The sequence below is a fragment of the Rana temporaria genome, chromosome 5 (assembly GCF_905171775.1).
Source record: "Rana temporaria chromosome 5, aRanTem1.1, whole genome shotgun sequence".
Lineage (NCBI taxonomy): Eukaryota > Metazoa > Chordata > Amphibia > Anura > Ranidae > Rana > Rana temporaria.
The window spans coordinates 390,980,276-391,004,304 of record NC_053493.1 but is presented as its reverse complement, the minus strand read 5'-3'; the positions used below and the strand labels follow the sequence as shown (position 1 = coordinate 391,004,304).

General features: G+C 44.1%; 1 protein-coding gene across 1 annotated transcript in view; it reads right to left on the bottom strand.

The window, feature by feature from the left end:
* Nucleotides 1–11,088: 11,088 nt before the first annotated feature.
* TBC1D31 (TBC1 domain family member 31) overlaps nucleotides 11,089–24,029 on the bottom strand; it is a 78,305-nt gene continuing 65,364 nt past the window's right edge. Inside the window, exons 17-22 of the mRNA XM_040354663.1 lie at nucleotides 23,867–23,883; nucleotides 22,583–23,034; nucleotides 19,182–19,219; nucleotides 17,134–17,287; nucleotides 14,746–14,865; nucleotides 11,089–11,370 (exon numbers count right to left, since the gene is read on the bottom strand). Coding sequence (XP_040210597.1) covers nucleotides 11,228–11,370; nucleotides 14,746–14,865; nucleotides 17,134–17,287; nucleotides 19,182–19,219; nucleotides 22,583–23,034; nucleotides 23,867–23,883 — 924 coding nt within the window. The 3' untranslated portion in view covers nucleotides 11,089–11,227. The remainder of the gene's footprint in view (nucleotides 11,371–14,745; nucleotides 14,866–17,133; nucleotides 17,288–19,181; nucleotides 19,220–22,582; nucleotides 23,035–23,866; nucleotides 23,884–24,029) is intronic.

Genomic DNA, 24,029 nt, shown 5'->3' with positions numbered 1-24,029 from the left:
TCGTGACTGCGACATTATAGCGGACACTTCAGACAATTTTGACACATTTTTGGGACCATTGTCATTTACACAGTAAAAAATGCATTTAAAAAAGCATTGTTTATTGTGAAAATGACAGTTGCAGTTTGGGAGTTAACCACAGGGGGCGCTGATGGGGTTATGTGTGACCTCATGTGTGTTTACAACTGTAGGGGGGTGTGGCTGTAGGTGTGATGTCATCGATTATGTATCCTTATAAAAGGGATCACACGATCGATGACGCCGACACAGTGAAAAACGGGGAAGCCGTGTTTGAACACGGCTCTCCCCGTTCTTCAGCTCCGGGGACCAATCGCGGGACTCCTGCGGTCCCGGAGCTTCGGACCGGGTCGCGACCCACGGCTGGAAAATAGCACAGCACGTACCTGTACGTGCCCAGCCGTGCCATTCTGCAGACGTAAATGTGCAGGAGTCCTTAAGTGGTTAAACAGGAAACTTTAAAACAGGTCCCCCTTACCTTGTAAGTCGCGGCGGCGGCACTGGCGGGCGTGTGTCCCGCCTGTGTGGTGAGCGGACGTGGTCTGGACTCGTCCTTCAGATGCTGCCCGCAGCGGCAGCCCACACACACTGCTGCCCCCCAGGACAAACCACCCCCCCTCGATTAGTACAGACCCCCCTCAGGACAAACCTCCCGCTTCAATTAGTACAGACCCCCCCATAAACCACCCCCCATTAGTAGAAACTCCCGGACAAACCACCCCCTCCATTTGTACAGACCCCCACCACAAGCCATCCCCCACAATTAGTACAGAACCCCCACAAGCCATCCCCAACAATTAGTACAGAGCCCCCCACAAGTAATCCCCCACAATTAGTACAGAGCCCCCCACAAGCCATCCTCCACAATTAGTACAGAGCCCCCCACAAGCCATCCTCCACAATTAGTACAGAGCCCCCCACAAACCATCCCCCACAATTAGTACAGAGCCCCCCACAAGCCATCCCCCACAATTAGTACAGAGCCCCCCCCACAATTAGTACAGAGCCCCCCCCACAATTAGTACAGAGCCCCCCACAAGCCATCCCCCACAATTAGTACAGAGCCACCCATAATTAGTACAAACCCCCCCACAAGCCATCCCCCACAATTAGTACAGAACCCCCCTACAAACCACCCCCATTAGTACAGACCCCCCCACAAACTGCCCCCTCCATTAGTACAGCCAACCTCTCGGGACAAACCCCACCCGGGCGGTAGCTGGAGAGTACAGTGTGAAGCTGCGCCGCCGGGGTGGAGAAGATGAAGATCGTGACACAGGAGGGAGGACTAGGAAACACCGCGGCGGTGGGGAGCGCGGCCTCAGACAAGGAGAGGAGGAGGGAGAGGCGCACTCTGGCGCTTGAGCGCCTCCACCTCTGTGGCGCCTGGGTGAACTGCACCCCGTGCGGCGCACTCAGTCTCGGCCGCGACTGATTATTCCGCCCTGTTCCTTGGCTGGCGCCGTAAGGCAAGTGCCAAAGTTGCCTTGCGCTACCACCGGCCCTGATGTCCATTACAGAATCATGCTTGTTATAAATGCAGCGCCGTCTGAAGGCCAAAAGATCAGACACTGAGATTTCTCCAGATACTCAGAATCTATTGATGATATTATGTACTGTGGATAATTATATAGAGTGCAATTTTACATTGAGGAACATTATTCTGAAATTGTTCAACAGTTTTTAGATGCAGCTTTTCACAGATTAGTGAACCTCTGCCCATCTTTACTTCTGAGACACTCTGACTCTAAGATGCTCTTTTTTTTTCAATCAAGTTTAATTGTATTTTCAAAATATAGATGGTACATTAGATATTATACAAAAAAAAAATCATTATATTGCATTACAGAATGACATATTTAGTAGTATATTCTTTCTAACAATACCGTGGTTCAAATCAAAGAATCACTCAATAGTCAGAGATAAAGAAAACAACAAAAAATCACATGTTTCTGTAAACCAACCCAACTGAAATCGAGTAAATACCCGTACTTGCCCATCTCCAATCCTCCTCTAAGTACTATTCAAATTCAGTGTAACTATTAGTATGTGTCACACCATAAGTTATATCATTCGATTTCATGAATATGATTAATTCCTAAACAACCTACCTACATCCCCTATAACATATCTGGGTTGAGTTGTTTCAAGGGATGTATAGCATCTCCTCCATCTATTCTACCCCCCATTTCCAAAACATTCTCCTGTGGCGAATTAGAAGGGATAAGATGAAGAAATAAAGATTAAGAAAATAAACAGAAACTTAGGTATACTTATATTTCCGATTTAGTGAAAGAATATTTTGATATCATAAAATATCATCAAACAATTAATTTAAGAATTTATTAGAGGAATTGACTCCACCTCTAATATTCTCTCCACAGATTCCATGAGTCAAAAAATATCGTTTTCAGAAATTTCAGTATACCCAAATTGACTAAAGAATGTATCCAAATGGATAAAATAAAATTATATATGAGAAAGAAAAGAACCAAGCCATAAATAACACATTCATGTAGAGAAAGTTCCTTGTGTTATTTATATAATATAAAAAATTAAAGAAACTGAAAAAGAGGAAGAAAAAGGAAAAGTAGGAGAGGATGAAGGAGTAAAGAGAAAGAAGGGTATTTCTTAAATACCATGTGAATTTAATAAGGCAATTCAGTACTTATTTTCTTAAATACCATGTGAATTTAATAAGGCAATTCAGTACTTACTGTTGTATACATTTGGCAGGTAGGCTATCTACCCTTCTTTCTCTTTACTCCTTCATCCTCTCCTACTTTTCCTTTTTCTTCCTCTTTTTCAGTTTCTTTAATTTTTTATATTATATAAATAACACAAGGAACTTTCTCTACATGAATGTGTTATTTATGGCTTGGTTCTTTTCTTTCTCATATATAATTTTATTTTATCCATTTGAATACATTCTTTAGTCAATTTGGATATACTGAAATTTCTGAAAACGATATTTTTTGACTCATGGAATCTGTGGAGAGAATATTAGAGGTTGAGTCAATTCCTCGAATAAATTCTTAAATTAATTGTTTGATGATATTTTATGAAATCAAAATATTCTTTCACTAATTCTTTACCCAAGTATTTTAACCATTGTTCCCAAATCTCATTAAACTGATTATCTGAATCTAATAATAAGCCCATCCTTTTCTCTTGTTCCATAATCCAAGTCACCTTCCTTTTCATATATAATATCGAAACTGTCGTTTTTTTTCCAAGCAGCTGCTATAGAAATCCTGGCTCCTATGAGGATAAATAATATTAGTCTTCTGGTAGACTTATGAGCATGCGGTACAAGTCTAAGATGCTCTTTTTATATTCAATCATGTTACTAACCTGTTGCCAATTAACCTAATTACAGCTCTACTTTGTTAGTACCAGTAGTGGTGCGTCCATAAAGGGCGCAGGAGCGCCACCCCCTATCTCCTAAACAAGGGGGGGTGTAGTGGCGCTTGCAAAAATATCTTTTTTAAAAAACTAAATAACCAATAATAACAATTTCCAATAGTTTCCAGAATACGAATAAATTATCAAGTAAGTATGCTCCACTGATTCCTGTGTAAAATGTGTTCCACTCCAGATGAAATCAAATACCCACCCGACATTAACCAGGTAATGTGGAGAGTAATGAGAGTGAAGAAATAATAATAAATAAGAAAAAACAAATCTGCCAATGACAAGCACAGTGTTAATACATATAAATAATAATCTGGAATTGTTCAGATAATAATACCAGCAATATTTTCTTCAAAAACCATATAAAGTGCAAATATGCAAATGAGCTCCAGCTAATCCAAAGTGCATAGTGCAATGAATTAAATAATTAATGAATAATATCCATAAAAGTGAAATACATCAAAAGTGGAAAAATATAAATATATATAAAAATATAAAAATTCCAATCCATGCATAAGTGAAAAAAAAGAAAACTCAATCCATTAATGACTGCAGTGAAATAGTGTCCCATATAATTCACCAAGGAATTTAAATCATCAAAAAAAATATATATATAAAAAAATATCAAAAAATATATATTAATAAATATATAAAAGAAACGTGTCCAGTGCAATATGTGCAGATGAAAACAATCCAATACTCAAAAAGGCAATATCAAGCAAAAAGATATATAGTGCAAAAGTGCTTCACTTCTATTGAGATTCCATGATGATTGCTTTAGTGCATGATAGTAGATGTGCATACGTGCTTCCAAAATGACAGACTCCAAACCTTTCCACAGTGCAGTGGTGAAAAAATTGAAATTATTTCTGCAAGCCCCTTACCTTGAAGAAGCTTGTATAAAAGCCTTATATAATATTAAAAGAAAGCGTGTCCCACAGCCAGCCTGCCATTCCTTAGTGCATAAACAAAGACTTGATCCCAGCGATGGCACTCAAAAAGAGAACAGGAAGGCTTCCATAGTGTAAGACCATTCACAATTTATTAAATAAAAACGAGTAAAAACACTTACAGACAGAGCTGTAATAACAGCGTGTAGTACAATGTGGCCACGAGCGGATGATGTCACCTCGGGAGGATTGCTTGTACTTTTTGCTATAATAAATATCTCATTTTTTTTTTTAAAAAGCTATTTTCTCAGTTTAAGCAGATACGTATTTTTCTACATATGTTTGGTAATAAAAATCGCAATAAGCATATATTGCTTGGTTTGCACAAAAGTTATGGCGTCTACAAAATAGGGCAGGGATATGCAATAAGCGGACCTCCAGCTGTTGCAAAACTTCAAGTCCCATCATGCCTCTGCCTCTGGATGTCATGCTTGTGTCTGTCAGAGTCTTGCTATGCCTCATGGGACTTGTAGTTCTGCAACAGCTAGAGGCCCACTAATTGCATATTCCTGAAATAGGGGATAGATTTATAGCATTTTTTTATTATTAATATTTATTTTACTAGTAATGGCGGCGATCTGCCATTTTTATTAGGACTGCGACATTATGGTGGACACATCAGACACTTTTGAAACATTGGGACCATTGGCATTTATACAGCGATCAGTGCTATTGAAATGCACCGATTACTGTAAAAAAAATGTCACTGGCAGGGAAAGGGCCTGCTACCCCACTTAAAGGGACCGACGTACAGCTACGACGGTTGGCGGGATCGTGCTGACCTGCTGCCGTATAACGACGGCGGCTGGTCGGCATGTGGTTTACAGTTGCTGTGTACGTACAAAAATGATTGCATACAGCATCGCATATCAGCACCGACCCGTGGAATATAATCTATTACTGAGCATGTCACCACCCCAGGAATGGTAATGTATAGATTCTTCCACCCTAGCAATTGGCTCCAAATGCTGTTTCCTTTTCCGTCTCTAGCAAAACAATACCTTCTTATGTTTACCCCAAGTCACCACACGTTCAAATATGACAATAAAAAAATACTCTCTCAAATTTGGATTCATGGCAAGTTGAGACTGATCAACAGAGTTCATAAGAAGTTTACACCACTCCATTCTTCCATAAGCCAGTAAGGCGACACGCACACTCAGGCTGCATGGCATGCAGTGGTCCAGGCATCATGTAATGCCTTTTGCTGTGCATTGACCGTGACAAGGTAAAAGAAAACATCCCATGGTTGCCCTGAGACCATGGGGCTGATAAGCTGGAGTGTCAAATCTGGTGCAGCTCTGCATAGAAACCAATCAGCTTCCAGGTTTTATTGTCAAAGCTTAAAGCGGATGTTCCACCAAAAAAAAATATTAAAAGCCAGCAGCTACAAATACTGCAGCTGCTGACTTTTAATATTAGGACACTTACCTGTCCTGGAGTTCAGCATGGTCCGCAGCAGAGGACGAGCGATCGCTCGTCACCCTGCTGCTCCCCCCTCCATCCACGCTGAGGGAACCAGGAAGTGAAGCGCTCCGGCTTCACTGCCCGGTTCCCTACTCGCGCTGCGCCCGCCGATTGGCTCCCGATGTGTGCTGGGAGCCGAGTGTTCCCAGCACACAACGGGGGGGCCACGGGATGTGACGCAATGCCTGTCTTTTGCCCGTGAATGCCGGGCCGGAAGTGGGTGCAAATACCTGTCTTTAGACAGGTATCTGCACCCCCTTCCCCCCCCCCGAAAGGTGTCAAATGTGACACCGGAGGGGGGGGAGGGTGCCGATCAGCGCGACTTCACTTTAGGGTGGAGAACCGCTTTAGGCAAACAAGCTGAAGTTAGAATCTGATTGGTTTCTTTGCAGAGCTACACCAGATTTTGCACTCTCCAGTTTTAGTAAATCTGCTATCAGCATGAATCACTTCTGACAAGTTTTCCTGACACCAAAAAAAGTGACGGGGAGGGATCTCCAGCTGTTCGAGAACCTCAGATCTGTTCCTGTGTGCAGGAAGGGGTGTTTCTTCCCTCCAAACAGCTCTTAGAGCTCTCCTTACTGAGCACTGTATCCATCCACCTTTTTCTGAAAGCTCAGACAAGCTTTATAAATTCTGGAATTTAAACGGATGTAAATAAGAGAAGACTGCTGCTGATAGATCCACAGGTGAAAATCCAAAGTAAGAAAGCTTCAGTGAGTTCAAAGAAAAGTTGTGAACATCCAATGTGCAAAAAGTGATTCCACTGAGTGCAGCCAGCCCGTCACCTGGAGGTAAATGAAAAGCTTACCAGAAAGCCAGTGACCGCCCTTTGCAGGGGGGTCAAAACAGGCTAATAGATGGATGAATCCTGCGGAATCGTTCCTCGGTCTCTCACACACCGATCAGCTCCGATCCACAGCTAGCAGATCCTTCTCCAAGGTTATCCTTCCAGGGGTGTCACAGGTGTGTGATTGAATGTGAGGCGCACACTCAGAAGTGTCATGGTAAGTATGCCGCAATGGAAATAAAGAGAAAAAAATCCCATAGTGCAGGCATTTGAAAAGAGGATGGAGGTTTATTTAGCAAATAAAGTTAAAATACAAACACTCTGTCAGTGAGAGATAAAATAATCCTTGCAAGGAAAAAAAGCAGCAGCTCTGTTTGGCGTCAGTCAGCCTGGGGACTTCGCGCATTCGCGGTGCGTGTCGCCTGACGATCATTTCGTCACACTGACGTCATCAGGGGCGCACGCGCCTAATATACAATCCAAGACACCAATGGAGCGAGTCCATTGGTTCTACAGCGAACCAACCACAGAGCTAGGAAAAAAGGTGTGCACATAGCGCTGGTCAATGATCATCAGCACATGTGACATCTTGTGGATGAATGGCAAAATGCTGCCAAATAAAAACAGAGAGCAAGGAATATTCATTAATGAAAAGAACACTTCCCTCTCCCATTAACATTATTAAAAATGAGAGAGTGCCATCTAGTGGATAAAAAGATAATGCTCAACATATCAAATATTCAACATTATATTGGCACAAAACATTTTAAATTATATATTATATAACATCAGATATAGTTTAGCCCAAAAGAATACACAAATTATTACAAAGGGTGATCCTGAAAGTAACTAGAAATTGTTAATGTTAGTCAAAAGTGACTAATCAAAAGGACAAACATAAAAGATTCATTAGACAGAAAATTACTTATCCCAATTTAAAAGATCTTTTTATTCTCTAAAAGATCATTTTTGTTTTATTTTAAAAAGGGGGAAAGCATTAATGAAGAAGGACATCACCCATTATTGATAAAGCAGTTGATGTCCTATTCGACATTAAGGCCTCCTGGGACATGGCAACGAAGTCTATGAATCCAGCTGGTTTCAGACCTGGATATAGTCCTTTTGCCATTACTCCCACGCCAATGGGGCACATATTTTTAAATCTGCCCCTTAATCGTACTTAAGGCGAGAGCCTGATCCACTCCACAGTGTAAGAACAGAAGAATCCAGGACATCACGTATGTACGGGGGTGCCAATTCATCTCTTCTCACAGAGATGTAAGCCTTCCATGTACAATGGTAAATCTTCCGGGAAGTGGACTTCCACGCTCGCAGCATGGTCGAGATTACCTAATCCGACAGACCCCGTTCCCTCAGCACCTGGCTCTCAATAGCCACGCCGTTAAAGCCAACGACTGTAAAGCAGGATGCAAGATAGGACCCTGCGACAGAAGATCCTCTCGCAGTGGCAGGCGCTACGGGAAAATCTGCCACCAGACGCACCAGATCTGCGTACCAGGGACGGCGAGGCCAATCCAGAGCAATTAGGATTGTTGGTATCCCCTCGGCTTCCACTCTGTGCAGCAGGCAAGGAAGAAGCTTCAGAGGAGGGAAGGCGTCGATTAGGCGATAATGACCCTATGGAGCCACCAACGCGTCTGCCCACGGGTCTCTTGACCTGGCCACGAACCGTGACACCTTCCGATTGAGTCGGGACGCCAGAAGATCCACGTCTGGAGTGCCCCATTTCAGACACAGATTCTGAAACACATCCGGGTGAAGCGACCATTCTCCTTGGTCTAGCGTTTGGCGACTTAGGTAGTCCGCCTGCCAGTTCTGTACGCCCGGGAATGTAAACGGCCGAAAAAGAGCCGGAACGTTCTTTTCGGCCCACCGGAGGATTTGAGCAACTTACGCCGCTGCAGCCGAGCTCCGTGTGCCCCCTTGATGATTGACATACGCCACAGCCGTAGCGTTGTCCGACTGAATCCTGACCGGGCGACCCTGCAGTCTCAGAGACCACTTGGAGAGGCACAGCCTGATCGCCCGGAGTTCCAGGACATTGATTGGCAGGCAGGACTCTTCCCGAGTCCAGCGCCCCTGGGCTGACTGAACACCCCAGACTCCCCCCCAGCCGGAGAGAATGGCATCCGTTGTGACCACCGTCCAGTGGTAGGGCAGGAACGACTTCCCGGCCCGAAGTACTGGAGATGTCAGCCACCACACTAGGGAGGACCTGACCAGGCGACTCACCCGGACTTGGTAATCCAGAGACAAAGGGAGCTTGTCCCAACGCAACAGAATTTCTCTCTGTAACACTCGAGTATGAAAATGAGCATACGGAACCGCCTCAAAGGAGGACACCATCAGACCCAGAACTCGCACGCAAAAGCGAAGCGACGACCACTTCTGGGTCGCCAACCGCCTCACTGCAGTTTGCAGTGTCCGTAGTTTCTCTGTGGGAAGAAAAACGCTCGTCTCCCAGGAATCCAGGACCAACCCCAGGTATTCCAGGAGCTGAGACGGTACCAACACCGACTTCTGAGTATTTAGCAGCCAACCGAATTCCCGGAGGGTCTGGCAGGTGATAGACACAACTTCCTCTAATTCTGAGCTTGAAGAAGCTCTCAGAAGAAGGTCGTCCAGGTATCCTACAATAGCGATCCCGCGCTGCCTCAGCAGGGCCAGAATCGGAGCGAACACCTTGGTGAAAACCCTTGGCGCCTAAGCCAGGCCCGAAAGGGAGGGCCACAAATTGAAGGTGGTCCTCCCCGACCGCAAAGCGCAGAAATCTCTGGTGCTTTGCGCATATGGGGATATGAAAGTACACGTCCTCGATATCCAAGGACGCCAGGAAATCCCCTTGATGGAGTGCCGCCACTACAGAGCGAACCGACTCCATCCTGAACTTTTGCACTTTGACAAAACAGTTGAGGGCCTTGAGATACAGGATTGGACGGGCCCCTTCCTTCTTGGGGACTACAAACAGATTGGAGTAAAACCCCTGAAACCGTTCCAGTAAAGGAACCGGCACGATCACCCCCCTGACCGGCCCCAAACAGAGCCTCCCGACGACCAGGAGGAAGCTGGAGGTTAGAAGGAAAAAATATGTTTGGCGGACAAGAGAGAAACTCTATCTTGTACCCTGAGGAAACTACTTCGCAAACCCACCAGTCGGAAAAAAGACCTCCACCGAGCCGCAAAGTCACGAAGCCGCCCCCCCACCCGAGAGACGGGCGGGGGCAGACCTTCATGCGGAAGCAGTTTTTTCCGCAGGCTTGCGGAACCAGGGGCGCTTCTGCCCTTCAGCGGGCGCCTTAGCGCCCTGGGAACGTTTACCTGCCGCACCGGGCGGCCCAAAAAAATGCTTGGGGGCGGTAAAGGAGGGTCCCTGCCTACGGCGAGGCTCCTTACCCTTTACCAGATTGTGGGAGCAGAGTGCTCTTACCTCTCGTGGCATCTTTGATGATGTCATTGAGAGAAGCCCCAAAAAGCCATTCTCCCTTAAAGGGTAAGTCCACCAAGGCCTTCAAAGAAGACTCTTCAGCCAGACAAGGCGACGCAACACCACCGCATAGGCAGAGGCCCTGGAGAGCAAGGGAAGCGTATCAAGGGCTTACTCACATACACATTTTAGGCCCTGCACCAACTGGTCGGCCAGTGCCACACAGTCCGGAGGGGCATGATGCTCCCCCAACTCCTGAAGCAACAACTTTGCCCGTTAAGTAAGTGTCTGCGACACTAGAGCCCCGGCCAAGACCGGTCTCCCCGCCGACCCCACCACCGTGAACATGGAGCGGGCCACAGCCTCAGCTCTCCTATCTGCGGGGTCCTTGAAAGCGGGAGCCCCTTCCACAGGTAACGTGGTAGCCTAGTTCAGTCTGGACACAGGGGGGTCCACTGACGGATGAGAGGTCCATTTTTTCAGGAAATCCTCCTCAAAAGGATAATGGACGGCAAAGCATTTTGGAACAGAAAAAAACTTTTGCAGCCGATCCCATTCCTTGTACAAAAACCTTTCCAGATAAGAAACACAAGGAAACACTTTTGCAGTGCGGGCTGGCTTGCGGAACCAAAAGGGACCCACATCTCTGATGTCTTCGTTGAATCCTCAATTTTTTGAGTATCCCACACCGCAGTGATAAGAGCTCCAACTAGCGCCCTATCATGCGCTTACCCTGAAGCAGAGTCATCCTCACTGTCCGTGTGGACTAGGCCTGCATCCTCTGACACCTTGGAACCAGGGCCGGGGAGCAGTAGCTGGGCCCGATTCCGTGTCAATGGCATCCCCAGAAGGTGCTTTTCACCCCCCCCCCCCTCTGGCCACGCGCTGCTTCAATCCTGGCAACAAATGCCTCTAGGACTGCTGTCATAGCATCCACTTTTTGCGATTTCCTCTGTCTCTCAGTAGATGAGAAAGAAAAACTATCACACACACACACACACAGATTGTGTTTTTTTATTTTTTATTCAAAGACTGATTTTATTAACTGAGTTTAATAAAACAAAACTGTACAAAACACAGTCAAACTGTGAAAAATAAAATAAATACAAATCGCATTGAAAGAACTTTGTAACAAGATCAGTATCAAGTCCATAGTGTGTCTGAGTGAAGAGAGGTCGGATACTTATTGCGAGCCTGGGAAGCCAACTTCTGTCTGAGCTCTCGTACTTCTGACAGGAGAACACGCTCTTTAGTCTCCAAATCTCCCCTTCCTCGATCCAAAGAAACTACAAAAGCACAAAAAATAGACACATATAATATAGCAGAAAACCCTTGTCACTTCTAAAAAAAAAGAAAAGAAAAAAGTAAAACTGATGGCCCAACGTCGTTATCCACTTGCCTCTCGCTTTGAAAGAGGTATTTTTTTTTAATCCAATTTTCGGATCATGTTTATGGGCCATTACTAAACACAAAAATGACTGGAACTCTGCTTTAAAGTTGTTGTATAGGGGTTTTTGTAACTTTTATCTACAGGTAAGCCTATAATAAGGCTTACCTGTAGGTATAAAGAATATCTCCTAAACCTGTACGGTTTAGGAGATATTCCCCCCGCAATGCGCCGCTGCGCAGCAGGGAATCTTTGGCTAAAGGGTCAGCAGTCGCCGGACCTTGCCGGCTTGAAGTCTCCTGCACGCATGCGCGGGAGTGACGACATCGCCGCTCCAGCCAATCACAGCGCTGGAGCGGCGATACCCGGAAGACACGCCGAGTCAAGATGACATCTCGCTCGGCGTGGACCAGGTAAGTTCTCTTCACCTCGTTCTGAGGTAAGTATTTCATAATGAGCTAATATGCGGTGCATACTAGCTCATTATGGCTTTTGCCTTTCAGGTGAAAAAAATAAATAAAAAATTAATCGCGGGGTATACAACCACTTTAAATAAAAAATAAAAAATAGTGTGTACTAGGCTTTGATCGGCAACTGCCATGGTGCTCCACATGTGATCTGCTATGGAACCAGCCATTTGATGGTTTGACAGTTTGGTTGGGAACACAAGCAAATTTGACAAATAAGATTTCCAGCATGCCGGGAATGTAACTTTTTTTTTTAAATGGTTAAAGGTGTTGTAAAGGTAAAAAAATGTTTTCCTAAATTGCTTCCACACAGTAATGCAAGGCTTTCTCCCTGGTGAGGAGTGTTGTGCTCGCCCCCCTCCCTTGAGGGGGGAGGGGGCGAGCAGGAGCGTCAGGACGCCCACTAACACACAGCTCCTTTCTCTATCTGCAATGTAGAGAGCATCCTGACTCTCCTGTTCGCCCCCTCCCCCCTCAAGGGAGGGGGCGAACACGACACTCCACACCAGGGAGAAAGCCTCACATTACTGTGTGGAGTTACAGACAGAAGAACAGGAAGTGAGGATTTCTCGGAAGAAATAGGGACATTTAAAAGCAAAATGGAAGGATGAGGTAAGTGAAGGAGGACTGCACTAAGGTAAAGGAAGCTATTTAGAACTCCACACAGTGATGCGAGGCTTTCTCCCTGGTGTGGAGTGTCGTGCTCGCCCCCTCCCTTGGACTACAGGAGAGTCAGGAAGCCCACTAACACACAGCTCCTTTCTCAATCTGCAACTTAGAGAGCGTCCTGACTCTCCTGTAGTCCAAGGGAGGGGGCGAGCATGACACTCCACACCAGGGAGAAAGCCTTGCATTACGGTGTTGAGTTACAAACAGAAGAACAGGAAGTGAGCATTTACCTTTACAAGCCCTTTAAGAAGAAGCAAATCGAGCATTTTTGCTATTTTTATTCAGGTAATTTTAACAAGTACAAGATCAGCATTTGCCATTGTAATCGGAAGTAATTGTACATTAACAAACCGTTGAAGATTCGGATGCATTACTGATAAACCTTTTATGCACGCGTGACTTAATATAGCATCATCCACCTATTAGGTTTATATGAAAAAGTCAAACCTAAACCAAACATAAAGAAAAGGAAGAAATGTAAATATATACTGAAGAACTTATGAGATGTATGAACAACCTCAAATGGCTAGGTTTAAAAAAATGGCCCTTGTCATCCCCACTTATCTCACTGGAGGTGTACTGCGTTTGTAGAGGGGAAATGCATATATAGTGCAGTTATAATTCTGGAGCCCCTCCTCTTGCCTCAAGTAGTACATAGGTGTACTCCAATGTAGGGCCGAAACAACTAATCGATTAATCGACAACTAATCGATTATGAAATTAATCAATTACAAGTTTCATAATCAATTAATCGGCCAGTAACATAATGGGGTTAAAAAAAACTAAAATTAGCCCTTCATAGTACAAAAAAAGCAAATGGCTCCTGTAAATATTACTTTCACTGTCCCACAGTAGAAAAATGAACCCCTTACAGTAGCGATTATTTGCTCTTTTTGTACTTATTTTTGTTTTTTTAACCCCATTATGTTACTAAACATCTCAGGCCGAGGGTCACAGCTCTGTTTTTTGGTGCTTTTTGCAGAAACACACTACAGTTCATTTACATGTTTTCCTATGGGACATGTTCACATCCATGATTTTTTTTCAGCTGCTGCGTATTTGGAAAGGGGGCAAGGACTTTTTAACGCAAAACGGTGCCATTTTGTTTTTTTTTGGTTCAATATACTTCAATTGAGAAGCTGCAGAAAAGCATGTAATGTGTTTTTGCGGCAATTTGTGTTTTATAATCTGCCCAACAACAAATTGGCCCAATTTTTAAGGCCATTATCCGATTAATCGAAACAATAATCTGCCAACTAATCGATTATGAAAATAATCGTTAGTTGCAGCCCTACTCCAATGTGTAGCATAGGGGACCAGATCCCACCCCCGCTACCACTATTAGAAGCGAACCAATAGCTGAACTTCCACGTGGTCACAGGGACCATAATTGGTCCAAACGCCCATTGAAAGGCAAATTCAGATGGAAAGAGGAAAGAAGGAGAAAAACGGATATCAGAGAGAAGCATAGAGGGTAGTGAAGGGGGTGCAACTCAAGGCCCTGGAGGAAGATACTCCCGAGCCAATCCCATCTCATATTTTTGCTATTTTTAAAGTTAGACCCCTTTCACACTGATGCTCTTTTCAGGTATTTTAGCACTAAAAAAAAGTGCCTCTTATGTCTTCCCAGTGTGAAAGCCTGAGTGCTTTCACACTGGGGCGGTGCACTTGCGGGATGGAAAAAAAAAGGCCTGCAAGCAGCATCTTCGGGGGAGTTTGGGAGTGGTGTACACACCTCTCCCAAAACGCCCTGCCCATTGAAATGCAAAGTGCTTTGGCAGCGCCGCAACGCGGGAGCTTTTAACGCTTTCTTCGTCCACTAGCGGGGGCTAAAAGTGCCCTGTTAGTAGGTTTGCCACCTCATCCCTTTAAAACAGAACACATATTAATTACACATGTTCTGTGGCTGATTAATGTGGTAATTAAACTCACTTGTTGCCTTATCTGCATTCAATTAGCCCCAGAACCTGTGTAATTCATATGTGTTCTGTTTTAAAGGGATGAGGTGGCAACCCTACCTGCTAGTGGCTGAAAAGCGCAGCTAAAACGGCGGTAAAGCACTTTACCGTTAACGTAGCCTTACTGTTGGTAACTTCTCCAAACAACCTTATATACCCTTCATAGTGCAAAGAACTTACAGTGGGTGGAGGAGTCAGAGGAGGACACATCATTTAAACACACATTTCCTGTCTTCTTCTGACCATCTGCCTCTTCCCGTAAAGAATTCCTTGTGGGCACTCCATGATTCAGAACTCGGTCTGTAAAAAATGGGAAATAAGGTAAGGACAAGGTTCCTGGAGGGAAAACATAAGTCTAGCAGATGATACTTTGGCGTTTACCCTGGAAAACCACATTATTAGGGGCAGTAAATGGGTGTATGTGTTTGTACATGAATACTGGTCAATCCACACTAATTAGAGCAATCTTCACCACGCTGTAAGAGTACTGCACTGGTCTGAGAAGCGCTGAAAAGTCACACTGGTTATCAAGACTTGTTCCTGATGATCAAGAGTCTCTGTGGGATTTCAATTCATCTGATGTGTAATTTGGCCAGTTACCAACAAGAGATACCAAAGCTGCACACACTTTGGCAATGCTTTACTCTTTCCAAGGTAACCATATTGATATCCCACCAATGACAAAAGTCTGCATTTAAAGGTTTTTTATGAATACATTAATATTTTAAAAAACTTTTAATTTTTTTTACATCTCATCGGCTCATCGACCCTCCCAGAGAATTGCACAAATGCTAGGAGTAATGACATTGATACTTTTAAAGCCAATGGCTACATCACTACGAAGTGATGTAGCGCCACCTTCTTTAACCACTTAAGACCCGGACATTTAGGCAGCTAAAGGACCCGGTCAGGTTTTGCGATTCGGCACTGCTTCGCTTTGACAATTACGCGGTCGTGCGACGTGGCTCCCAAACAAAATTGGCGTCCTTTTTTCCCCACAAATAGAGCTTACTTTTGGTGGTATTTGATCACCTCTGCGGTTTTTATTTTTTGCACTATAAACAAAAATAGTGCTTTTTGCTATAATAAATATCCCCCAAAAATATATAAAAAAAAATATATAATATCAGTTTAGGCCGATACGTATTCTACCTATTTTTGGTAAATAAAAAAAAAATAATCGCAATAAGCGTTTATCGGTTGGTTTGTTGTCCGAGGGAACAACGGCCTGGGAAACACAGATTTTTCAAAGCCAGGCACCCCTTCCATAGACTCCCATGTTAAACGGTAATTTCTCCGGTGACTTTGGGGACCCGGTACCGGCCAGTCGTAGGTCCCCTGGACCTGGAACTTGGCACACATGTAGCCCCATTTTTGCTTTACAAGTGTGCAAAGTTCGTTGTCTGGGGAGCAGCAATTTTTCAAGCCAGGCACCCCTTCCTTAGACTCCCATGTTAAATGACCAACACAAAGTGGAACATAATTGTGAAGTGGAAGGAACATGATAAATGGTTTTCAAATTGTTTTACAAATAAATATGTGAAAAGTGTGGGGGGCATTTGTATTCAGCCCCCGGAGTCAATACTTTGTAGCTGCAGTATGTGTAGCTGCTGGCTTTTAATTTTTAAAAGTGGTGGGCGGATCTCCGCTTAAATATCTGTTCCAGGAGAGCTTTATGCACTAATTCAGGTCTAGGGCTTTTTGAAAGCTTTAGTCCTTTATCACCAAAATCTGTATAGTCTCAATAAAACACTATAGAAACACTACCGAGTGTGTTTACCAATCATACAGAGAGCAGGATGACAGTCCCCCTCCAGGAACGATCGATGAAGAGGCAGCAGTCATTATGTGGTTGCCTACAACTATTTTGATACCAAAAGATAACTTACCGTATATTCTCGAGTATAAGCCGACCCGAATATAAGTCGAGGCACCTAATTTTACCACAAAAAAACTGGGAAAACGTATTGACTCGAGTATAAGCCTAGGGTGTCCATGCCTCACTGTGCCCATGACTAGACTGACATTTAACATGGGAGTCTAAGGAAGGGGTGCCTGGCTTGAAAAATTGCTGCTCCCCAGACAACGAACTTTGCACACTTGTAAAGCAAAAATGGGGCTACATGTGTGCCAAGTTCCAGGTCCAGGGGACCTACGACTGGCCGGTACCGGGTCCCCAAAGTCACCGGAGAAATTACCGTTTAACATGGGAGTCTATGGAAGGGGTGCCTGGCTTTGAAAAATCTGTGTTTCCCAGGCCGTTGTTCCCTCGGACAACAAACTTGCAGAGGAAGAGTGGGGCTACATGTGTGCCAAGTTTAGGGTCCAGGGGACCTACGGCTGGCCGGTACCGGGTCCCCAAAGTCGGGGAGATCAGGCGCAAAAAGGTGACTGGAGTATAAGCTGAGGAGGGCATTTTCAACACAAAAAAAATGTGCTGAAAAAAAAAGCTATGGCTCTAGAAATGTGCTAGCAATTTCATTGAAAATGTTCATGCTGATTACAGGTATAAAGGTCGCAATGGTGTACTTTTGCATTAATGCTGTTCAAACAAACTTTCAAACTAACCATAATATTCCTTGTCAGTCTGTAGTAAGATGTCCTCTGCTGCCACCTCCTGTACTGTTCCTGTGCGCAAAAACGTCCTCCTTTCAGCATCTTGTGTGGATTTTGCAAATTGTTCTGTTTCTAGCTGCCCAAGTCTGTTAGACGCCTCAGCCCACTATTCACACAGGAGCAAACAAGCAAAACGCATCAAAGATTTATGCAGAAAAGTAAACAAAATGGTATAGCAGATTATTAAAAGGAGAAGTACAGCCAATGCTAGTTTGGCTAAACTTCTCCTGTGGATCACAGGAGTGTAGTTTGCTTTGCACTTCTGTGACCCATCTTTAGCAAAGAGCGAGCTGAAGTCCGCTCTCTGCTGATGTCACAGTGTCGACCCAGGTTCGGGCATCATCACGTCCATAGAGTCGGGATCCTCCCACTCCTGCCCTCCCACAACTCCGCGCTCCAGTGAGCAAGGAGGGAGCAGAGCTGTGACTGGCAGCTCTCTGCTCACGGAGCTGTGAGCAGAGAGCTGTGCATGGGACTCTACTACTGCCATGCACATTTCAACATTGATGTCCTTTTTTATTCTACCAACTGTAAGTGTTTTTAACCGGCATTAAACTTTCCATGTTTGTATAGAATCACACTATGTGCCTTTTCATTTCCTCCATGTTCCCTGGGTATGTTTTCAATCTTCCATGAGTCATCTCTGAGCTGTTGATACCTCCCTCATCTGTTATCAAGTGAAGACTTCATTGTTTCCTGTTGATCGCACATTTTGGTGTTTGCTGGTACATCTTCTCATCTACATATCTACAGCCTTATTGACCCTTTGAGCCTATGCTCACTTGGGTTCACTATATCTGGTAAGCCTCCCCCTCTGGTGGTGGGTGTTATCACTACATGTTTAGTTCACTAAGAATCACTGTGGGTTCTTAACCACTTCCATACAGGGCACTTACGCACCTTTCCGCACAAGCCAATTTTCAGCTTTCAGCACTGTCGCACTTTGAATGACGGGCACAGATGAGGTGGCACTGATTGGCGGCACTGATGGGCACTCATGGGCGGCACTGATGGGCACTCATGGGCGGCACTGAGGGGTGGCACTGATGGACACTGGGGTGGCACCGATGGACACTGTGGGGCGGCACTGATTTACTTATGTTGCCAGTCAGTGCCCATTTGTGGGCACTGATTGGCATCTTTTTTTTTTTTCCAGACTTTTTTTTTTTTTACTTTTTTTTTGCCCCCTTTTTTTGGGTTTCCCCTACCCTGGTGGTCCAGGGTGGGCTTCCCTGGTGGTCCATGTGGCGATCCGAGGGGGGGCTGCGCTGATAAACAATCAGCGCGAACCCCCCCTGTCAGGAGAGCCGCAGATCGACTCTTCTCTACTCGCCGGAACGCCAACGCGAACGGTGTGTCCTGGAGGAGGAATCCCCGGATGATTATCCTGGCCTGGCCGGAGTATATTCTGATGAGCGCTATATGATCTTCTATCTGGTAAGCGGCTGTGAATGACTTACTAGATGAACAGAACAGCAGAGTAGATTCACCTGCTGTCAAGTTTTCCTTATCCCATTTAATTTACATGGACTTTGCCATTCATGAGTCTGTTCATATTTATCTATTGGAATGAATCTTCAGTGTTAACCCTTTAGTATTTATGAACTTACCCGTTATTGTTATTTCTATGAACACTATTGTTGAAGGTCACTTGAGTTCGTATGATAAATTTTGCATTTTTTAGGTGGGAGCGCAATAAATATATATATATATATATATATATATATATATATATATATATATATATATATATATATATATATATATATATATCTATCTATATATATATATATATATATTTATATATATATTTATATATAGACTGAAGATTTAAGGTTTTTTGATTGCAGCACCACTGTATTTATTAATTTATTTTTGCAATTTTTCTTGTTTGCACGTTGGTGTAATTTTTTTTCATTATTATTTATTTAATAAGGGTTTCAGCACAGATTTTTTTCCTTTTATATCAGTTATGAAAAGATAAGATGGCGGCCACTTGCCTTTTGGGTTTCCAGCTCTTTGACGACATCATGCAGCTCAGGGCCAGATTAAGAACATCATGGGCCTGGTGCTGAGGATTTTGGTGGGGCCTTTTAGGCTGCATTCACACCTCCGCGACAAGTAACGCCGCGTACGCGGCGTATTTTGCCGCGAATAGTGTAACTTTTTTTTTACAAATCCTTCCTATTGCTTTGTATGGCCGAACGCCAATGCCGCCTGAAAAAAAGTGTCCGGGACTTTTTTTCATGCCGCAGGTGTACGGCGTCTATGAGATGTGAACCATCTCATAGACAGCAATGGGAATTCTCCCCTCCAGCGGCACGAGCGGCCGGCGTCTGGCGTTTTGTCGTGGAGGTGTGAATGGGGTGTAATAAATAATAAATAAATGCGTGGGAATGACATGAACGCAGCCCAGCCAAGGCGAGGGACCAAAGGCACAGAACACAGAAGGAAGACCGGGTGAAGATGGAAGCGTCCAGGCCCCGCCTGATTCATCGCAGCACTGGAGGGCTCAGTCTGAAAATTGAAGTGTACACTAATGTGCTAATATGCTGTGCATACTTGTACAATGTGGCATAACCTACCCCAGGGCCTCTAAAAAGTAGTAATGTCAGGAAAGTTTACTACCGCTTTATTATCACAGGATCCCAGGAGCCTCTTATGGGGCCCCCTACTGACCCGGTGGACGGTGGCCCTTGGGCAGTGCCTAAGTGCACAGTTGCCAACATTTAAAAAATATTTTCAGGGCCACTTTTTTATATAAGTGCTATATTTAGAGTAGCTGAGATCCCCGATGTTCCTCTATACATCATAGTAGTAATCACAAAATTAAATGAGTACTAATAATGGGGCATAATGGGGCAAAACAAATATGAGAACTGATATTTCCTTTAGTTGAACTAACAAAAGTGTGTCCATTCTAGAGCTGGTAACATTGAGGATATTCAGTATAATTTTAAAGAACTGTTTTTGTGGGTAAGCGACATAGGGGAGGAGTATGGACGGTATATAAGTGGGAAGTATGTGCAGGTGAGGGAGAGGAATGTGGAGGGTCTAACAGTGTGCACTATGTACAGGAGAGGAGTACAAAGGGTACGGAAAAAAGCACTATGTACAGGAGAGTGTGAAGGGTATGACAATGGGCAGTATGTACAGGAAGAGTGAGGGGGTATGACAGAGGGTAGTACGTACCAGAGAGAAGTGTGGAGGGTATGACAGTGGGCAGTATGTACAGGAGAGGAGTGTGGAGGGTATGACAGTGGGCAGTATGTACAGGAGAGGAATGTAGACGGTATGATAGTGGGCTCTATGTATAGGAGAGGAGTGTGGAGGGTATGACAGTGAACACTATGTATAGGAGAGGAGTGTGGAGGGTATGACAGTGGGCACTATGTATAGGAGAGGAGTGTGGAGGGTATGACAGTGAGCAGTATGTACAGGAGAGGAGTGTGGAGGGTGCGACAGTGGGCACTAAGTACAGGAGAGAAGTGTATGACAGCAGGCACTATGTACAGGAGAGGGGTGTGAAGGGTATGACAGTGGGTGCTATGTATAGGAGAGGAGTGTGGAGGGTATGACAGTGGGCACTATGTACAGGAGAGGAGTGTGTAGGGTATGACAGTGGGTACTATGTATAGGAGAGAAGTGTGGAGAGTATGACAGTGGGCACTATGTACAGGAGAGGAGTGTGGAGAGTATGACAGTGAGCACTATGTACAGGAGTGGAAGGATATTTAGGGACTGAGTAGTGGTTAAGCGGGTCATACATGGATTGAAATTACGCCAATTATGCAGAGACTAGCCATAGTCAATCTATGTATGGGCTAGCTGGTTTTACACAAGTCAATCTATTAATCAACTTGAGTACAACCAGCCTGTTTTTTTTTTCTTAAAACAATCAGTGCTGCCAGCTAAAGTTAGCAACACTGATCATTGTACGCACTGGCAGAACACAATAACACTGCAGGAGTGATTCCCCCATCCACAGGTCAGCAGGTGAGAGGGTGTGTGGGGACAGGCTGGGGAGAGATACTAGTCAGTGGCTGGGTAGGCACTGGTAGTATCAGAGCCAGATACACACAGGTTACATACGCCACAATCGTTAGAGCGAGAACAATAATTCTAGTACTAGACCTCCTCTGTAACTCTAAACATGTAACCTAAAAAAATGTAAAGCATCGCTTAGGATACCAAAAGAAATTGTGCTAACTTAACTAACTAACTGTTTTTTTAATGAATGAAACATTTTTTTCCAAAAAAACATGTTTGAAAAATTGCTGCGCAAATACCGTGCTAGAGCTGCACAATTAATCGTTAAAAAAATCGTGATCTCGATTCAACCCCCCTGACGATCTTCAATGCAGAGTTTGACGATTCTTTCATATAACAAGTGGAGAGACTTTCAGCTGTCAAAAGAAAATATCTGGGCAGTCTGCCAAGTTTTTAACAGGAAACATTGTAACTGACACTTCCTTCTTAGATCAAAGGGATACACTTCTGTGTGTAAAGAAAACATCTGGGCAGTCTGCAAAGTTTGTAAACAAAATGAGACATTGTAACTAACTAACATTGTAACTAAATTTAACCACTTAAAGTCCAACACTTGTTTCTTAAGTTAGAAAGCAATATTATTTGCTAGAAAATTACTTGGAACTGCCAAACATTATATATATTTTAGCAGAGACTCTAGGGAATACAAAGGCTATTGCTGCAATATGTTATGTCACACTGCATTTGCCCACTTCAATGAATAATAAAAACCATAAAAACAAAACAGTGAAGTTAGCCCATTTTTTGTTTTTGTTTTAATGTGAAAGATGATGTTACGCCGCAACAATCGTGAGAGAATCGTGATCTATCTTCTAAGCAAAATAATTGCAATTCTCATTTTAGCCAGAATCGTGCAGCTCTGTACCGTGCAACATAAAAAGTGCAAAGACCACCATAGAGTAATTTTCTAGCAAAAAACAAATGATGATTTTTACATGTAGTAGAGAAGTGTCAGAATTGGCCTGGGTGGCAAGGGGTTAATTACCATGAGTAATATACAAATAATTATTATAAGCACTGTGATCCTATCAGTCTGCTGTAGTGTGTCAGCTTGTATTTATATTGGCCGCGTTGAATGTAGCTTCTGACAGGCTGTGCAAGCAGGCCCGTATCTCCAGAACCATAAATGATAGCCGTCCCATATTTTAACCAGTTGTGGGGTAGCTCTTCCCATGCCTACCCCCAAATGTGGGGTTTCTGTGACCTCTGGTCATCGAGCTACAACCCCCCAAATTCGATCTTAGAAAAAAAAAAATCTTAAAAAAATTTTTGGGCAAATGGGCCTATCTTGAGAAAGGGGCCTGGAGCTGCAGCTCCATCAGCCCCATTGTAATCCGGCCCTGATGCAGCTGCTTCTCCTGCTCTTTAATACCTTCGGTCAGTTTCAACATTTCTTCATAATGTTTGCTGCGCTTTAGGTCGTCCTGCTGTTGTTTGTGAAGAGCTTTCATTTTCCACTCGGTCCCCGAGCACAGATGATCGGCTTTTGCCAAACTCTCTTCCAGCAACTGAAGGGATATTGCAGCACATAAACAGTCATGTGAGAAAAAAAAAACTTTTCCTCCAAAATCTGGTGAGATCTCACACTGTATAGACATGATCTCCCTGGAAGGCACTTGTGACTTGGCCTTCCCACCGGGGCAGCTGTGAAATACACCGGTTACATTGACAGTGCTCCAATTACCAAGAAGTGGGAGAAAAATAAGCGTAAGTAACAGAATAAATGTGGTTGTAAAGTCACTTTCACTACGAACTAGAATCACCTCTGTTATAACAGTTTCTAAAAAATGGGGGTCTATGGGACTTTATATGAGGAGGTGACGTCTTCATCAGCCTCCACCCCTATTAAAATATACAAAAGAGAACAAGGAAGCAGGACTTTAAATGAAGTACGCAAAGGGACAAGTGTTGTGTGTGGCATTATAATTAATAGGGTTGTCCCGATACCAGCATCGGTATCGGGACCGATACCGAGTATTTGCGGGAGTACTTGTACTCCCGCAAATGCCCCCGATGCCTGAATAGAATACTTGCCCCCCCCGCCGCATACCGCAAAGCCGCCGCTGCCGCGTTAATCAGCGTGCGGGGAACATTACAGGCAGCTTTCGTTTGAATAGCTGTATTCCCCGCCGCACCGTGTATAGACACTCCCCCTTGCTCGGGATTGGACAGATCTATACACGGCGCGGCAAGGAATGGACAGCTATTCAAACGAAAGTTGCCTGTAATGTTCCCCGCACGCTGATTAATGCGGCAGCGGCGGCATCATCATCTACTAGGTATGGGGGACATGGCTGCATATATGTGGGGGGACATGGCTGCATATATGTGGGGGGACATGGCTGCATATATGTGGGGGGACATGGCTGCATATATGTGGGGGGACATGGCTGCATATATGTGGGGGGACATGGCTGGAAATATGTGGGGGGACATGGCTGCATTTGGGGACACATTTAAAAAAAAGTATCGGTATTCGGTATTGGCGAGTACATGAAAAAAAGTATCGGTACTTGTACTCGGTCCTAAAAAAGTGGTATCAGGACAACCCTAATAATTAACATATCTATAATATATGTAAAAGAGTAGGAAAGTTGTCTCATAATAATTCATATTTGATAGAAAATTAATATACTACACGTAATTAAATACCTGCATAGAATAAGATATTAAATAAAAAACTTTATTTCATACAGCGGTACATAGTTCATAAATAGTCCAAAAAATGGATAGCACATGATACATATAGAAAAGCCCAAAATGTAATAGTACATGACTGGAATATAGTCAAGTACATA